Raw genomic sequence first — 18,752 nt, forward strand, 5'->3', positions numbered from 1 at the left:
TCATACATACAAGTTGAAGTCGGAAGTTTACATAAAACTTAACCAAATACATTTAAACTCAGTTTTTCACAATTCATGACATTTAATCCTAGTAAAAAGTCCCTGTCTTAGGTCAGTTAGGATCACCACTTTATTTTAAGAATGTGAAATGTCAGAATAATAGTAGAGAGAATGATTTATTTCAGCTTTTATTTCTTTCATCACATTCCCAGTGGGTCAGAAGTTTACATACACTCAATTAGTACGTGGTAGCATTGCCTTCAAATTGTTTAACTTGGTTCAAACGTTTTAGGTAGCCTTCCACAAGCTTCCCACAATAAGTTGGGTGAATTTTGGCCCATTCCTCCTGACACAGCCTCCTTGCTCACACACGCTTTTTCAGTTCTGCCCACACATTTTCTATAGGATTGAGGTCAAGGCTTTGTGATGGCCACTCCAATACCTTGACTTTGTTGTCCTTTTGCCACAACTTTGGAAGTATGCTTGTGGTCATTGTCCATTTGGAAGACCCATTTGCAACCAAGCATTAACTTCCTGACTGATGTCTTGAGATGTTGCTTCAATATATCCACATCATTTTCCTTCCTTGTGATGCCATCTATTTTGTGAAGTGCACCAGTCCCTCCTGCAGCAAAGCACCCCCACAACATGATGCTGCCACCCCCGTACTTCACGGTTGGGATGGTGTTCTTCGGCTTGCAAGCCTCCCCCTTTTTCCTCCGAACATAATGACGGTCATTATGGCCAAACAGTTCTATTTTTGTTTCATTAGACCAGAGGACGTTTCTCAAAAAAGTACAATCTTTGTCCCTATGTGCAGTTGCAAACCGTAGTCTGGCTTTTTTAATGGCGGTTTTTGAGCAGTGGCTTCTTCCTTGCTGAGCGGCCTTTCAGGTTACGTCGATATAGGACTCGTTTTACTGTGGATATATACTTTTGTACCAGTTTCCTCCAGCATCTTCACAAGGTCCTTTGCTGTTGTTCTGGGATTGATTCGCACTTTTCGCACCAAAGTACGTTCATCTCTAGGAGACAGAATGTGTCTCCTTCCTGAGCGTTATGACGCGTTATGAATGTGGTACCTTCAGGCGTTTGGAAATTGCTCCCAAGGATGAACCAGACATGTGGAGGTCTACAATTTGTTTTCTGAGGTCTTGGCTGATTTCTTTTGATTTCCCCATGATGTCAAGCAAAGAGGCACTGAGTTTGAAGGTAGGCCTTGAAATACATCCACAGGTACACCTCCAACTGACTCAAATGATGTCAATTAGCCTACCAGAAGCTTCTAAAGCCATGACATAATTTTCTGGAATTTTCCAAGCTGTTTAAAAAAGGCACAGTAATCTTCTGACCCACTGGAATTGTGATACAGTGAATTATGTGAAATAATCGGTCTGTAAACAATTGTTGTAAAAATTACTTGCGTCATGCACAAAGTAGATATCCTAACCGACTTGCCAAAACTATAGTTCGTTAACAAGAAATTTGGGGAGTGGTTGAAAAACGAGTTAATGACTCCAACCTAAGTGTATGCATGTAAACTTCCGACTTCAACTGTACATACATACATACAACTCAAGTGAGAAACGTACTCCAATATGCAAGCAGCCCATCATGTTCAAAGCATGCATACACTTTGCCCTTTCCAAGCATTCACACCATCAGTGCACTTTCAATGCCTGGTTGTCTAATACAGTAGTGCATTGCTGTTATTACAAAACCATGGATTGGAATCAGGCTTTGCATGATAATGAGCAAGCACTCACACCTTTCCCTTCTTAACAAGGCTTTCAAGCATGAAGCCGAACCAAGGCATTAAGGTAGACTACCTTCGTCCGAGCAGACTGGGCTTTTGGCGGGAATGACTGGCCTTCGCCTTTCCTCCCCCTTGGCGCGGTGTCTCTTCCTGGGCCTTTGGCCGTCCTCAACCTGTACCTCTGGGGGGCTGACGCCATTGCATGTGTTGCTGCGCCCCTCCCTACACCGCTCCTTCTCTCTGCCCTTCTCTTTGTGCTTCTTTGACTTCTTGCTTCTGCTGGGAGAGGGAGGGGGGATAATGGTAGAGGAAGAGGATGATGAAGAGGAGATGGTGAGGGCTGGGTGGCTGGAGCTGGCTGGTGGCGGCATGCCGGAGCCATAGCGGTCGGCGGTCCTGCCTGGGGGGCTGGGGGTGGCTATCGGTGAGGAGGAGGGGTCCAGGCAGGTTGAGCTCTGGTCAAGGGGCAGGTCCTGGGTGCCACGGCCCTCAGGCGTGCTGGGCGAGTTGGAGTTGGAGCCCAGGCCAGGGTGATGAGACAGACGACGGCGGTGAGAAATGGACAGCTGGGAGGGAGGGGGGTGGTGGTTGAGGGGCGGGCCAGCCGTGGTGGGCCTGGCTGGGAGAGATGAGCGTTTGGGGGTGGCAGCGGCGCTGTGGTGGCTGTTGTCCCCCTTCGTGGCGCTGCGACGCTCTCTAGAGGATGAGGTGGGGGCGGCGGGTGGCCCTTGGCTGGTGACATGGGAAATGCGGGGCTTCTTGGGCATCAAGGGGTCAGTGAAGTGACTTGGTAACTCGGGCTGGCACTTCTGAAAGACACAAACAATTCAAAACACAAAAGATCTCTATTGTGAATGAGTGATAAAAGGCTATTTTTGATCTTAGTAAACATTTATTTGCATAGGCTTGAGATAAAATGTCTCTTTACAGGAGAGACCTGGTCATCAGGTTTGGCTTGTCTGTTAGCTTACACGCAGCTTTGTGTCTAACAGAGAGTGTAGAGTTGAGGCGTTACCTGTGGGGAGCCTGGGAAGCCATCTTTAGGAGGACTGCTGGAGGAAAGCGGCTCAGTGGGAAGGCCCAGTTTCCTGAGAGAGTGGGAGAACCAACTGTGAGCCGCTGCTACATAGTTACCATGAGGTTCTGCTTGCAAGAAATGCAAGGGCTGTTCAAGAGGGTGAAATGTATTGTGACCTACCGGGCCAGAATCCCATTGACCTGAACGCGGTCATCCTCAGAGTAGCCCGGCCAGTCCCTCTGCACCTCACGGTACACAAAGTCCTTCAGAGTGTACGAGTTATCTTTGGGGTTCAGGTTGGCCACCTGCGAACAAATACACCCACAAACAAGATTTCCATTTGAAAAAAAGTGCCTCCAATCATTTGGGAGCATTAAAAGCAATTCAAATACAACCGCTGGTATTACTTTTTCCCCCGAAGAGTTAGACTTTTCTTCCGTTAATGCCTGCCCTACTTTCATCTCAACCTGGGTATGAAATCACTGCATTTCAATCCAGCATCTCTGTATTCAATCACAACATTAGGCAAATCCCCAAACAACTATGAGTATTGTGTTTTCTATATACCAAGCATGGGTAGTCAGCTTACCACAGTTGCTGTTGCCAAGTAAACCAGTGAGTAGTACAGTACGTCATCTGCAATAACTAGTATAAGTGTGTCTGTGTGCTTGATTCTTGCTGTGTGATCTATGCGCGCTTGGTTCTTGCTGTGTGTGTGTCTAATAAGACTAATGGCTTTAATGTATGGCTGCTTGGTTCTTGCTGTGTTCAGTAATTGTGAATGAAGGTCTTTGTACTACAGGGAATTGGTCTCCTAGACTGATTTGCATTCAGTGTTTAATGCCTAAGAAGGGTGAGGGGTCCTAAGGGTAAACAGGATCATTTGTCGTCTCATACACAGTGCTGCCAATTACTCATACTTGACATAAATAGCTAGGAACCCCCCCCCAGTTTCATATGAAACCAATAATAAGGTACCATTCTCCCTCTTCCTTGTTTTAGGGTTCTACCCCCCCCTCTCGTTGTTGTTGCAGGATGCTAGCTATAATGTTTGCAGAGTTGTAACCAAACTTGTTGCAGGCTGCTAGTCTTAGTCTTACTTGTTGCAGAGGTACTAGCCTCAAAGAATCTGCATGGTCAATCTGGCGTCTGCAGTGGCGTACAGCATTTACTGCGATACGGCCTCTGCAGAAGGCAGGGCATTCATACTTCTTGCGCTTCGCAGAGCAGTTGTGAAGGAAGTGAGTTTGTGTTGATACTGGCCCCCACCTACCGTTAACCAATCATGTCAATGCGGAGCAAGCCCTCCACATTGTTACAAAATTTGGAAGGCGCACAGCAATGCGGAGCTCAATTTTGGCCTCTGCATGCCTCAATTACATCACACCCTCTATACGGAGCATCCAACCACATTTCCGGACCAAGCATAAATTGGCTTCTAGTCTTGTTGCAGGGCGCTAGCCTTATCCTTACTTGTTGCAGGGCGCTAGCCTTATCCTTACTTGTTGCAGGGCGCTAGCCTTATCCTTACTTGTTGCAGGGCGCTAGTCTTACTTGTTGCAGGGTGCTCCCAAGAGAGCTGCGGTCCTTCTGACTGACCCCGTCCCGCTGCAGCCTGGCCAGTAGCTCCAGCTTCTTGTAGGAGCGCAACGCCAGCAGGTGGACAAGGCGGTCACGGTATGGGCGCTGGGAAACCGGGTTGTTGGCAAGGCACTTGCGGATGGTCTTGGCTGGGTTGATAGGGGTGGAGCGTTTGCGCTCTGCGACTGGTTCAGAGCCTGACGGCGCTGGCTTGCGGATCTGGACTTTCTTACCTGAGGTTAGAGAGGGGCGAAGGAGGTGACACTGAGAAAAATGGCACACCATCTGCCCAAAACCAATATCCGTTGAGACCATGGCATTATGGAACCTAAGAACTCCACAATCCATTTATTTGATCATTTGTTTCTCTGATACTTAAATGAATCAGTTAAATGTTGTATTGCTTACCTCAATTGAGTTTACAGCAGAAACGGCACTAGCAGCTTAGTCACTAACTAAAACGTTTTATTATTAATATGACAACATAATGTTATTGAACACTGACTGAAAGATGAGTACGAAAGCCAGCAGGCACTTGGAGCACTAGAGCAGGGATAAATCAATTACATTCAGCAGCAGGCAGATTTTTTTCTTGAGCGGATGGTTGGTCAAATTGAAAGTCCAAACAGATATACACTAAACAAAAATATAAACACAATTTTTACACAATTTTTGAGTGGCCATTATTGTTTCCAGCACAAAGTACACCTGTGTAATGATCATGCTGTTTAATCAGCTTCTTGATATGCCACACCTGTCAAGTGGATTATCTTGGTGAAGGAGAAACGCTCACTAACAGGGATAAACATATTAGTGAACAACATTTTAGGGAAATAACCTTTGTATGTATGGAACATTTCTGGGAGCTTTAATCTTAGCTCATGAAACATGGGACCAACACTTTACATGCTGTGTTTATATTTTCGTTAAGTATAATATGACAAACTATTTCAAATATTGCTTACATTTGCATAAGATCATGTATCTCGCTATGTATCTCGCTATTATGCGTGGGAATACTTGAACATATTTCCAAAATTAAAATCACTTGGAGATGATTCCCTGGTGTTTTTACAGTCTTGTGATAAATATTTTTAAATGCTCAGAGTTATTTGTTGTTGGGCCAAATAAAACCACCTGCGGGCCAAATTCAGCCCAGGTGCTGCCAGTTGGGGTACCCTGCCCTAAAGAGGCAAAGTTGCTACTTAACTATTGTGTGTTCGGGAACTGTATGTGGACTGAATTTGAACTGACTGTACGTTACTAGTACAAGATACATCATAGAAGCCTGATTTGGAGAGACTTTGAGTTCCCAATGTAAAAGTCAATGTCATTAAGAGGATCCAGAGAATCTGGCCCCCAGCTCATAAGTCGTCTGATTAGTCAGGATGCCTTGACATTTCTCCATAATGCTCTCCAGCGATTATGAAATTCTAAAGCGCTCTACAAGATTAAAGGTTAGAGAGAAACGTGTACCCTCGTCTGCCGCCTCCTCCAGGCAAATGCTGATAGAGATCTCTCGCAGTCTATGTGCACAAACCACACATCAATTTTGCTGTCTCAAGTCCTGGTGAGAGACTGAAGTAGGTGAGTTGCTTGCGTCAGCTGCTAATCAGCTTTGCTTTCAGCGCTGGCCAGCCTAGTGACTTTACATGGGAGACAAAAACACAGCTACCCATCACAGCAGCTCTGTTGGCATGCTATCAGAATGATAGCTTCTGCCATGACATGCATCAAATTAAATTTGATAGGTCACATACACATACTTGGCAGATGTTATTGCGGGTGTAGCGAAAGCTTGTGTTCCTAGCTCCAACAGTGCAGTAGTATCTAACAATTCACAACAATGTGACCAATAAAACTTGATGCATGTCATTCAAACCAACAGACCTGCCGTGTCGTGTAGCAGTGATGTGTGTTTATGATTTCACTTTGGCGTACTAAACTCTGAATGGTATCAAGTAAATGGGTCTCCCATTTAAGACAAACATTGCATAAGGCCCCAGGCCAACATACATAACAGACAAAGCCTAAACAAACTAAATAAATGAAGGTTAGGGCTAATTTTGCACATGTTAATAGGAGTGCTTCTACTGAGCCAGCTGTTACATGCCCAAACTCCACCCATTTCTTCTGCTCCGCTCTCAGTTTCCATCTGGGACACAATATGCAAATTAATCCCCACGGGCAGAAACTAGACCGAAAGAGGGTTGGTTTAACTGACTTTTCAAGTTTGAGAGTACGGAGACCAAAGATTTCATGGATTCCTGCAGTTAAAGATGCAGTATCCAGCCATTTCCTGGTTGCTAAAATTCTAATAATTTGCCTAATTTCAGTTTGTGAAAAAACAAGCTAGTGTAGAGAATCATTGTACCATCTAAACTGCTATGAAATACATTTTCCATAAGCAAAAATATTGTACTTTCAGCTGTTTGAGGCTGGTGTACAACACCAAAAGTGAAAGATGCAAAAACAAAACTTGAGAATGGGAAGCATATAAATAGCATACATAGAACAGATCTACCACTTCTTAGACTTGCTTTCATTGAGAATGACATTTCTAAAAACACATCTGTAAATTTGGTCAGGTCACCTAAAAACATACATATTGCAGCATTAAATATAGTTCCAGACCAGCCCTAGACATAAAAACCCTCCCAGCAAAGACGCAAATCTGCTTACTGTGAGAAAACATGCAATGCCATGTTAAATAAACAATACCAATTCATGTAGATATCGGGAACTCTATTTCTATTAGAAACCGTGGACAAGCCCTGAACATCTCACCCTTTACGAACGTTACTATACGATCGTCTAAACTGTAACGCCTATTCAGACAAACTTGTAGATGCTGTGTTTTGCGCAATCATGTGCAATGGCAAGATTTGATCCTGTATTTTAGGCTTATCCCGTAATGAGAATTACACCAAAAATTAAAGCAATTGTCTGATGATGGTGCTGGACCATGTGGCATAATGAAAAGGGAACAGTTTGATGAAAAATCTTTCAATAAAAAAAAGTTTCAAATCCAGGCATGTCACATAATTGCGTAAAACACAAGGCACTAAAATTATAATCACATACAAAGAAGCTTATGGGGCACACTGCCTTTTAGAATAACATAACTGGTGGCAAATGGGCCATTTGGGTGACATCAAATCTATGTTGTTGCATGGCGCCTGAAGAAAAACTCTGCCAGTGAAACTCAGTTTATGGCCCACTGCTGTGGGAGAACTCCATCCACTCCCAGGCAAGTGGAGGTCGATTTTGCATGGCTAGTTACAGCAGCAGTGAGCTGTTACGAGGGAAAAGGAGACAGAGAATGTGCAGCGTATCGCCACCGGCAAAACGGGATGAGAGAGCCAAATTAGATTAGCCCGAGATTTACTTTCCCTTTTCCACATGGCCGACCTTAATCCAGTCGCAGTGTATTAGAAATAGAAAGGCAAGACAATTGGTTTGGCTGTAGACCAGTGTTGTCGTTAAATAAGAACTATTTGCAGAGTGCGACTAACCCAGATATGGCTGTGGTGGCAGACAGTGACAATACTCATAAGTGAGTGTTTCCCCTATATTCATTTAGGAGTGGTGACCAAACGCTGCTCAATTGTTGCCACCGCTGCAAAAAAGTACGTAATTATATCTATCTGCCGAGACGCGCTTTTAAATGGATAGTTGTTCAATGATAGGAAGTCTATGGGAACAGCTAGCATGTCAGTGGACTACTGCTAGCTTTCAAAATGAGTCCTTTTTGGCTAACCACGGCAGTCAACAAGCTAATCAGCTACCTAGCTGGCTTTCTAGCACATTTACTAATTTGTTCGTAAACAATTAACAAGCAAGTTAACTACCACACGTTCTTGTCAAACTGTCAGTAGCTAGCAAGCAACAAGATATGCCAAATAGGTCTAAAAACCACTTACATCTGATTTATATGCATTCAGACAAGTCGCATGGCCAGGAATCAGATTTGTATCCAATTTCAAACCACCTACGAATTTGGAGTGGAGTCACTTCAAACTGCCAATGTGAACAAGCCTTAATGGGCTGGACACAAAGGGCTTAGTCAGGCGAAAACAACGGAAATGTGGGCTTAAATGGATGGAACTTGCCTTTGAACTGGCCTCCAGGCTTGAGGACTTTGGTCCCATCCTCCTCGGCCAGCGTCATGCGCTCCCGAGTCACCTGGTAGGAGTCGTTAGTGGCACACAACGTGACTTTGTCTTGAACCACCCCCAAGGACACCAGGTGGGGGGTTCCCGAACTGGAGAGGACAGGGAGGGGGTTGGAGGTGGGGATTTCAGTCATACAGCACAGGGTTTCTCAACATGGACCCATCTCAATTCAACCAATTACTCATTAACAAGGCTCAATGACATCAAATTCTGACACCAGAGTGACAATTATTTCAGTTAACTAACCAGCTTACAACAATTAGCAAGCATTGCCACGTTTGGTTTCATTCCAGAGGGTGCTTACCTGGACACATATTGTTGGATGCACTCAAAGCTTCCCTGAGGGTTGTCCTTGCCCACGTTGGACAGGTAGAAGTCAAAGTTCTGAGATCCATCTGGAGAGTCAGTCCTTGGGATCTTAATACGCTGCGAGGTTCACATCAAAAGGAAATCAATTAATACAAAAACATTATTCATCAACCACAGAAAACAAGGAGCGTCTCCCTCTTCCCTATATGCATGAAACTGCCAGGAGTGACGGTATTTATTGCACAGAGGTACTCGATCATTCTGAAGGGAAATGGGATTTCATTTTCCTCTACTGCTATAGTGCCGGAAGAATAGATTTTGCTCATATTTGAATGTGACAGAGTCAGTCATGCCAAATAGCAAACCATCTGTAAAAAACACTCAACTGGGTCTAATTTCTCAAGGTCTCGTAACATTAACACTTTACAGTGATGTTCAGTGTGTTGCATCTGTCAATATAGACTGATCTGAGCGGTGGGATCTGAGACTAATGAGAACGTGAGCTTGCATGGCACAAGCAGATTTTCGAGGTCTGAGTTGCTAGGTGTGCGTGTGTGTGTGTGTGTGTGTGTGTGTGTGTGTGTGTGTGTGTGTGTGTGCGTGTGTGTGTTCCCTCTGCTCTGGGCCCAGCTGCAGACTGCCAGAGAAGTATTTATAGATATTGAGACATTGGAGAGTTCAACTATTCATAGTGTACAGCCCAGGTAGTCAGGGGTTAACCAGATGCTTTCAGAAGGGTGGAAAGAGTTAGGCCACAAGCCTCTAAATACAACTCGTAGCTTAACAAATATATATTTCATTGAAACCAACACAAAAACATTGGGTCTACACCAGCTAGGGTAGGAATTGTATTTAATGTATATACCACCAGCGCTCAAATGATAGGTTGCTTAAGTCTTCAATAATGGTTGCATTAAAATTTGTTTACCCCCCACAGGGTTGACCCATAACTAGTACTGTAGCTCTCAAGTCAAAAATGAAGAATTGACATGTGAACATACTTACCCCTTGGAGTCCCTTGAATTGCATTGTTGGCCGCAAGGACGTTACATTCTGAAAAAAAAAGAGGGAAGGGATTAGACTACACATTTTCAATATAAGCATTGATTGTAAGTTGTTCCATCATAACAATAATGTGAATGTCACTCAGTTACAACTGGACTAAAACTGACATGTGGTTGAGAAGAAAAAAAACCCAGAGCTGTTTCTCATTAAGTGACAAAAGCAGGCCATTCTGTCAACCAGTCACAGCTCATATGCTATTGGTAAGCATATAGTGTTTCATCTGGCAAATCAACTAGCTAAGAAGCTAGCTAGCAAAAGCATGTTTAGTTTCATGAATTTGCAATGAGCAAAAAGTGCAGTAAGAGTAGGAATATGAAACTCCCTCTTATGTTGAAAGCAGTGTAAATAATAGGCATCTCAGACAAAATGGTCACATATCAGCATTACCGAGTATTCAGACCATGACTTTTTCCACTTTGTGTTAGGTTACAGCCTTATTCTAAAATTGATCACATTTTTCCCACCCTCATCAACATACACACAATACCCCATAACGACAAAGCAAAAAACAGGATGAGACATTTTTGCTAGTTTATCAAATAAAAAACACAGAAATATTACAATTTACATAAGTATTCAGACCATTTACTCAGTACAAGCTTGGCACACCTGTATTTGAGGAGTTCGTCCCATTCTTCTCTGCAGATCCTCTCAAGCTGTCAGGTTGGATGGGGAGCATTGCTACACAGCCATTTTCAGGTCTCTCCAGAGATGCTCGATCGGGTTCAGGTCCGGGCGCTGGCTGGGCCACTCAGACTTGTCCCAAAGCCACTCCTGCGTTGTCTTGGCTGTGTGCGTAGGATCGTTGTCCTGTTGGAAGGTGAACTTTCACCCCAGTCTGAGGTCCTGAGCAGGTTATCAAGGATCTCTGTACTTTGCTCCGTTTATCTTTCCCTCAATCATGACTAGTCTCCCAGTCCCTGCCGCTGAAAAGCATCCCCAAAGCATGATGTTGCCACCACCATGCTTCACCGTAGAGATGGTACCAGGTTTCCTCCAGAAGTGACGCTTGGCATTCAGGCCAAAGAGTTCAATATTGGTTTCATCAGACCAAATAATCTTGTTTCTCATGGTCTGAAAGTCTTGGGAAGAGTCTTGGTGGTTCCAAACTTCTTCCATTTAAGATTGTTGGACTCCAATCAAGTTGTAGAAACATCTCAAGGGTGATCAATGGAAACAGGATACTTAGGTAATACATTTGCAAAGATTTCTATAAACCTGTTTGCTGAAGATTTATTTTTATTTCATCCATTTTAGAATAAGGCTGTAACGTAACAAAATGTGGAAAAAGTCAACGGGTCTGAATACTTTCCGAAGGCACTGTATGTCTGATCATAATAAAGTAAATCACATGTAGTCAGATTACATCAACAGGTTGCGTATAATGGTAGCTACATGAGTAAACATTGGCACGGCAGAATAGGTTCTTCCCTGGCTGTTTTGAAACTTCAGGAACTTCCCTTCAGCAAATGTCCCTTTACAGTGCACACTAAAAATGATAAGCGCAAGTAAACTTGCTCGTGTTGTCACAATACACATACCAGGTTTACCATAACAATTTTATTTTATTTATTTAATTTAATCTTTATTTAACCAGGTAGGCCAGTTGAGAACAAGTTCTCATTTTACAACTGTGAGCTGGCCAAGATAAAGAAAAACTGTGAGACAAACAGAGTTACACATGGAATAAACAAACGTAGTCAATAACAATAGAAAAATCTATATACAGTGTGTGCAAAAGAAGTAAGATAAGTGAGGTAAGGCAATAAATAGACCATAGTTGCGAAATAATTACAATTTAGCAATTAAACACTGGAGTGATAGATGAGAAGAAGATGAATGTGCAAGTAGAGATACTGGGGTTCAAAGGGAAAAAAAATACATAAATATGGAGATGAGGTAGTTGGGTGGGCTATTTACCGATGGGCTATGTACAGGTGCAATGATCTGTAAGCTGCTCTGACAGCAGATGCTTAAAGCTAGTGAGAGACATAAGTCTTCAGCTTCAGTGATTTTTGCAGTTCGTTCCAGTCATTGGCAGCAGAGAACTGGAAGGAAAGGCGGCCAAAAGGAGTTCTTGGCTTTGATGGTGACCAGTGAAATATACCTGCTGGAGCGTGTGCTACGGGTGGGTGCTGCTATGATGACCAGTGAGCTGAAATAATGCGGGGCTTTACCTAGCAAAGACTTATAGATGACCTGGAGTCCGTGGGTTTGGCGACGAGTATGAAGCGAGGGCCAGCCAACGAGAGCACACAGGTCGCCGTGGTGGGTAGTATATTGGGCTTTGGTGACAAAACGGATGGCACTGTGACGGCAAATTGGATGTAGTCTGAGTAGAGTGTTGGGGTCTATTTTGTAAATGACATCGCCGAAGTCTAGGATTGGTAGGATAGTCAGTTTTACGAGGGTATGTTTGGCAGCATGAGTGAAGGATGCTATGTTGCGAAATAGGAAGCCGATTCTTGATTTAATTTTGGAATGGAGATGCTTGATGTGAGTCTTGAAAGAGAGTTTATAGTCTAACCAGACAGACACCTAGGTATTTGTAGTTGTCCACATATTCTAAGTCAGAACCATCCAGAGTAGTGATGCTAGATGGGCGGGCAGCGATTGGTTGAAGAGCATGCATTTAGTTTTTTATTTGCATTTAAGAGCAATTGGAGGCCACGGAAGGAGAGTTGTATGGCATTGAAGCTCGTTTGGAGGTTTGTTAACACAGTGTCCAAAGAAGGGCCAGAAGTATACAGAATGGTGTCGTCTGCATAGAGGTGGATCAGAGAAACACCAGCAGCAAGAGCGGCATCATTGATATATACAGAGAAAAGAGTCGGCCCGAGAATAGAACCCTGTGGCACCCCCATAGAGACTGCCAGAGGTCCGGACAACAGGCCCTCCGTTTTGACACACTGAACTCTGAGAAGTAGTTGGTGAACCAGGCGAGGCAGTCATTTAAGAAATCAAGGCTGTGGAGTCTGCTGAATAAGAATGTGGTGATTGACAGAGTCAGCCATGTATGTATTAATGAATCAAAGGACGTTAGTATTCGAGTACTTGTGCAAGTAAAAATATTGACAGGGCTATTTTAACAGTGAAAAGGCTTTTTCTAAATTACATGAACATAATTGTTGCATACAAGGATATACCATGACATTTCAATTAATGCATTTAATAAAACAAACTTTTCAATGTAGTTTTTATGATGCCCCATAAAAAACACCGGTAGACTTTACGTGTGTAGCTCACGTCACCCCGCTCCTCCGCTCTCTCCACTGGCTCCCAGTTGAAGCTCGCATCGGCTACAAGACCATGGTGCTTGCCTACGGAGCTGTGAGGGGAACGGCACCTCCGTACCTTCAGGCTCTGATCAGGCCCTACACCCAAACAAGGGCACTGCGTTCATCCACCTCTGGCCTGCTCGCCTCCCTACCTCTGCGGAAGCACAGTTCCCGCTCAGCCCAGTCAAAACTGTTCGCTGCTCTGGCACCCCAATGGTGGAACAAGCTCCCTCACGACGCCAGGACAGCGGAATCAATCACCACCTTCCGGAGACACCTGAAACCCCACCTCTTTAAGGAATACCTAGGATAGGATAAAGTAATCCTTCTAACCCCCCCCCTCCCCCCCTTAAAAGATATAGATGTACTATTGTAAAGTGGTTGTTCCACTGGATATCATAAGGTGAATGCACCAATTTGTAAGTCTCTCTGGATAAGAGTGTCTGCTAAATGACTTAAATGTAAATGTTATGTCGGCCAATCAAAGTGGCAAAGAGGCTCAATGCAAAATGGAATAAAGTTACAGAATTAAAAAAGTTTGCGAAATGAGAAGTAGGCCACAACAAGCAACACAAGCAACAGGTAGGCTGTTTTATTTGAATGGGGTTGGGGATAAAGCACATCATGTGGCCTCAGGAATTAGCCTAGCTAGCTAGCTTCATTAGGGTACTCCAGTCAAGACAGACACTGTTATATGGGATGATAAATAACATTGTGGCTTCTACAAGTTAGCTAGTCTTGGCTGTAGCAGTTGCATTGGGTACAGCGTCTATCTCACTCCTGCTCGCATCTCACCAGCCCCTCAGCAGCTGCAGCAATAGAGCACCAACCTCTCACACAACAGTGCTCAGGTTTAAAAATCACATGAATTTCTTCCAGATATAGTCGAAATACATGATAATATTCAAATAGTGAAATAATTTCTAACCCCCATCCCTAATACAATCAATTTGACTGTTTTTACCAAACCAAATAACCTAATGGTAATCATTTGAGAGTAAATCTCTATTGATAAACTGGATAAATCAAGATGATGCCTAGACCTATTCACAATACAGGTGAATGCATATTCACTGAATGCATTGAGTTAGAGCTTGTTTTGGCTGATTTCATGGGCCTACAGATGAAAAACAAATGTTCCTTTCCATTCGGGACTTACTATTGTACTGATCAACAAAATTTGCATTGAAGGAGCAATCATCTTTTACAAAAGTATGTGCGGTCTCTTTTAAACCTAATAATGTCATTCACACAGTGAGAGACACGACTGAGGTGTGCGAGAGAAGTGAAAAACCATACAATCAGCTCTGACTAGGGTAGTGAATTGATGTTAGCTTCATCTGTAAGCTAGCAAGGAAAGTTAGCTGGAAGCTACCAGTATCTTTGATGGCACAGAAGAACATGGCTGACGTTTTACATTCTCCCAACCAATTGTGCTATTTTACTTATTTTTTTACTTATTGTGTACATAATGTTGCAGCTACCGTCTCTTATGACCGAAAATAACTTCTGGTCATCAGAAAAGCGATTACTCTCTGCGGACTGGAATAAACTTTTTCCTTTAACGAGTCTGGCGAGAAGGATATCCTGCTTTCACTGGAACAGGCCCAGATCCACGCCTTTTGCATGAAGAAAAAATGCCGGAAAAGAGGCCGCAGATCAGGCACCCTTCTGAGAATCCGGAGGCGAGCGAGTGAACTCCCATAAAAAAATAATCAAATCGGCATCGGCTTTTTTTGGTCCTCCAATAATCGCTATCGGCATTGAAAAATCATAATCGGTCGACCTCTACTCTCAACCAACTCTATAATCCATAAGCAAAGAAGAAAATGTGGCTCAGTTGGTAGAGCATGGTGTTTGCAAATCATAGACCACCTTTACGCCACACACAGATGCATACAAAGCTCTCCCCCACCCTCCATTTGGCAAATCTGACCATAGTTATATCCTCCCGATTCCTGCTTACAAGCAACAACTAAAGCAGGAAGTACCAGTGACTCGCTAAATACGGAAGTGGTTATATGACGCGGATGCTATAGTACAGGACTGTTTTGCTAGCACAGACTGGAATATGTTCTGGGATTCATCCAATGGCATTGAGGAATACACCACCTCAGTCATCGGCTTCATCAATAAGTGCATCGATGACGTCGTCCCCACAGTGACTGTACGTACATATCCCAACCAGAAGCCATGGATTACAGGCAACATCCATCAAACAAGCAAAGCGTCAATACATGATTAAGACTGAATCCTGCTCTGACGCTCGTTGGATGGGGCAGAGCTTGAAAACTATTACGGATTACAAAGGGGAAACCCAGACACGAGCTGCCCAGTGACATGAGCCTACCAGAGGAGCTAAATGCCTATTATGCTCGCTTTGAGGCAAGCAACACTGAAACATTCACGAGAGCACCAGCTGTTCTGGATGACTGTCTGATAACGCTCTCGGTAGCCGATGTGAACAAAACCTTTTAAAACAGGTCAACATTCACAAAGCCGCTAGGCCAGACGGATTACCAGGACATATATGCAAAGCACACACGGACCAACTGTCAAGTGTCTTCACTGTCATTTTCAACCTCTCCCTGACCAAGTCTGTAATACCTACATGTTTCAAGCAGACCACCATAGTCCCTGTGCCCAAGGAAGCGAAGGTAACCTGCCTAATTGATTACCGCCCCGTGGTATTCACGTCGGTAGCCATGAAGTGCTTTGAAAGGCTGGTCATGGCTCACGTCAACAGCATCCTCCCAGACACCCTAGACCCACTCCAATTCACATACAGCCCCAATCGATCCACAGATGACGCACTCCACACTGCCCTTTCTCACCTGGACAAAAGGAACACCTACGTGAGAATGCTGTTCATTGACTATAGCTCAGCGTTCAACACCATAGTGCCCACGAAGCTAAGGACTCAGGGACTAAACACCTCCCTCTGCAACTGGATCCTGGACTTCCTGACGGGCCGCCCCCAGGTGGTACGAGTAGGCAACAACACGTCTGCCACGCTGATCCTTAACACTGGGGCCCCTCAGGGGTGTGTACTTAGTCCCCTCCTGTATTCCTTGTTCACCCACAACTGCGTGGCCAAACAACTCCAATACCATCATTAAGTTTGCTGACGATATAACAGTGGTAGGCCTGATCACCAACAATGACGAGACAGCCTATAGGGAGGTGGTCAGAGAGTAAAATGTCAGCCATGTTTTTCAGCACCATCTTCCCATCTTCTTCTTCCAACTTCAATTGGCTTGTTGTCAGGTTGTTCTAAGCTCCTATTGGCCAAGGCAGTGTTCCTTCCCATATCCCCTCCTGACACCCTTTCCACCACCGACTTGAATTAGGCTACTTAACAAGACAAGATCTTAACTTCTTCATTCAACACACTTTAAGTCCCAACCGTGCCCGAATGAAATCCTTTAGGCCCAGTTTCTCAACTTCAAATCCAATAATTTGGATTAGGATTTAAAAAATATGTTTTTATTGGTCCCTGGCCTGAACATTCTGGGAATATGCTACAGAGTCTGACTAGCTTGTTGCTGGAATTATGTAGTGTTGTTGACAGTCCATTGAACTTCCCAGGACTCCTGGCCTTGGTTGATCACAGGCCCCAGAGGCCCGATAAGTGCATCTCTGTTGAGGTGCTTCCAGATAATACAGGTTGTACGGCCATGGGATTAACACGCTAGCTTTATTTGGTCCCTACAGATTGGTTTGGTAACAGAGTCCGTAAGGGCCCACAATCACCAGAGGATGATGTGATAGGAATTTGTGCAACTGTGACAACGATTTCTCCCCCCCCCCCCCCCACTAGATTAGACAGAGGAAATGTACTTGCCAATACAGAAGAAAAAAAACATTTTAGCCTCAGATTTTCTAAATTTGGGCCAAACTATGCTATTTTTTTTTTTTTATTGCTGTTAGCCCTTTTCTGTGAATATCTTGTAGGTCTAATGTGTGAACTGTTTTGCAAACATATGTAATGTTTTCTTACAATAAAATTGCCTTACAGTTATATTAATCAGTGTGCAAATTGAACCTCTCCCATCCAGAAACTCCTTGAAAAGCACGAGTTTATAAGGGTTCATGCTGTCATGAACAGGCTCCTTAAGAGTACATCTTTGGTTAGGGTCTATTGGTGACAAACGTCCTATGATACTATAATAAAGGAGATTGCAATCATAGTAAGCATATAGTATAGGCTACTTGACTGTGTTTTTATATAGAAATTATAGGCCTATTTAACGTTTGACTGGGTTATATGCTGTTTTCTTAAATACTAGTCGCTAGGGTTTCCACTCCTTTTACTTCTAATCTTGTGCTTGTTCTCTTAAAGCTACCACACTCGTAGCACAAGATTAGAAGTAAAAGGAGTGGAAACCCTAGCGACTAGTATTTAAGAAAACAGCATATAACCCAGTCAAACGTTAAATAGGCCTATAATTTCTATATAAAAACACAGTCAAGTAGCCTATGCTATATGCTTACTATAAAGATTGGCAATAAAATGTCTTGTCTGGGGAGCTTGCCAATGTAACATTCACATTTAAGTCAAGAGTTTAGTCATGAACATAGTTGAATCTTGAACATAATGTACACTGACAAACTCAGAGTGTGGAGCAACTGGATAGGTCTGTAGCCAAAACATTGTTATAATAAGGTGTATTGCTATTCCAAAAATAGTTTGGAATGAAACCAATATATTGATGCAGATAAGAAGTAACAATGGAGTGAATGTGATTTTTTTTTTGTATAAAATGTGATTTTTGGGTGAGAATTTCATAAAACATGCTAACATAGCTAGCTACACATGTAAACAAATAAAATACAAAAAAAATTGGTAGACCATGGTGGTGTGAATTTGTAAACTATACATTTAGTAATCTTAAACAGGTTTGACCTAATGGTAGCAGCTGGTGACAGTGGCTAGCTAAGTAAACTAACATCCCCTGTTGACAAGTCTCCCTGACTACTTTTAAGGTAAAAGGAACATTAGCCAACTTATTTTGTAATTTAAGTGGACTGTCATTTTAATGTATCTACTAAAACTTTTAGTATCGCTAGCCAGCAAGTTAATGTTAACTAGCTAGTCAGAATAATTGCTTTCTGAACTTGCTAGATTGGCTGTCTAACTTTTGACTACTGTCATAAATTCAGCTTATGATTGCAATCTCCTTTATTATAGTATCATAGGACGTTTGTCACCAATAGACCCTAACCAAAGATGTACTCTTATAAAGATGTACTCTTAAGGAGCCTGTTACCATTACTCCTTAAAGCTGCAATATGTAACTTTTTGGGTGACCCGACCAAATTCACATAGAAATATGAGTTATAAAGCTGTCATTCTCAATGAAAGCAGGTGCAGTAGATCTGTTCTATGTGCGTTATTTCTATGCTTCCTGTTCTTAAATTTTGTTTTTGCATCTTTTACTTTCGGTTTTGTACACCAGCTTCAAACAACTGAAAATACAATATTTTCTGTTATGGAAAATATATTTCACAGCAGTTTAGATGGTACAATTATTTTCCACACAATGACAGCTTGTTTCGTCACAAACTGA

General features: G+C 43.1%; 1 protein-coding gene across 3 annotated transcripts in view; it reads right to left on the minus strand.

Annotated features, from left to right (window-relative positions):
* The window catches only part of ell2 (elongation factor for RNA polymerase II 2), a 42,426-nt gene that overhangs the window by 22,274 nt on the left and 1,400 nt on the right, over positions 1–18,752 (minus strand). For 2 of the 3 annotated variants that reach the window (XM_045705777.2, XM_014167556.3), the window contains exons 2-8: positions 9,845–9,892; positions 8,835–8,956; positions 8,468–8,619; positions 4,329–4,588; positions 2,955–3,079; positions 2,772–2,844; positions 1,830–2,565 (exon numbers count right to left, since the gene is read on the minus strand). In XM_045705777.2, coding sequence (XP_045561733.1) covers positions 1,830–2,565; positions 2,772–2,844; positions 2,955–3,079; positions 4,329–4,588; positions 8,468–8,619; positions 8,835–8,956; positions 9,845–9,892 — 1,516 coding nt within the window. Of the gene's footprint in view, positions 1–1,829; positions 2,566–2,771; positions 2,845–2,954; positions 3,080–4,328; positions 4,589–8,467; positions 8,620–8,834; positions 8,957–9,844; positions 9,893–10,513; positions 10,821–18,752 lie in introns of those variants that run through there. The other variant, XM_082967638.1, reaches the window with a different exon arrangement.

Source organism: Salmo salar, chromosome 22 (genome assembly GCF_965601325.2).
Source record: "Salmo salar chromosome 22, fSalSal1, whole genome shotgun sequence".
NCBI lineage: Eukaryota > Metazoa > Chordata > Actinopteri > Salmoniformes > Salmonidae > Salmo > Salmo salar.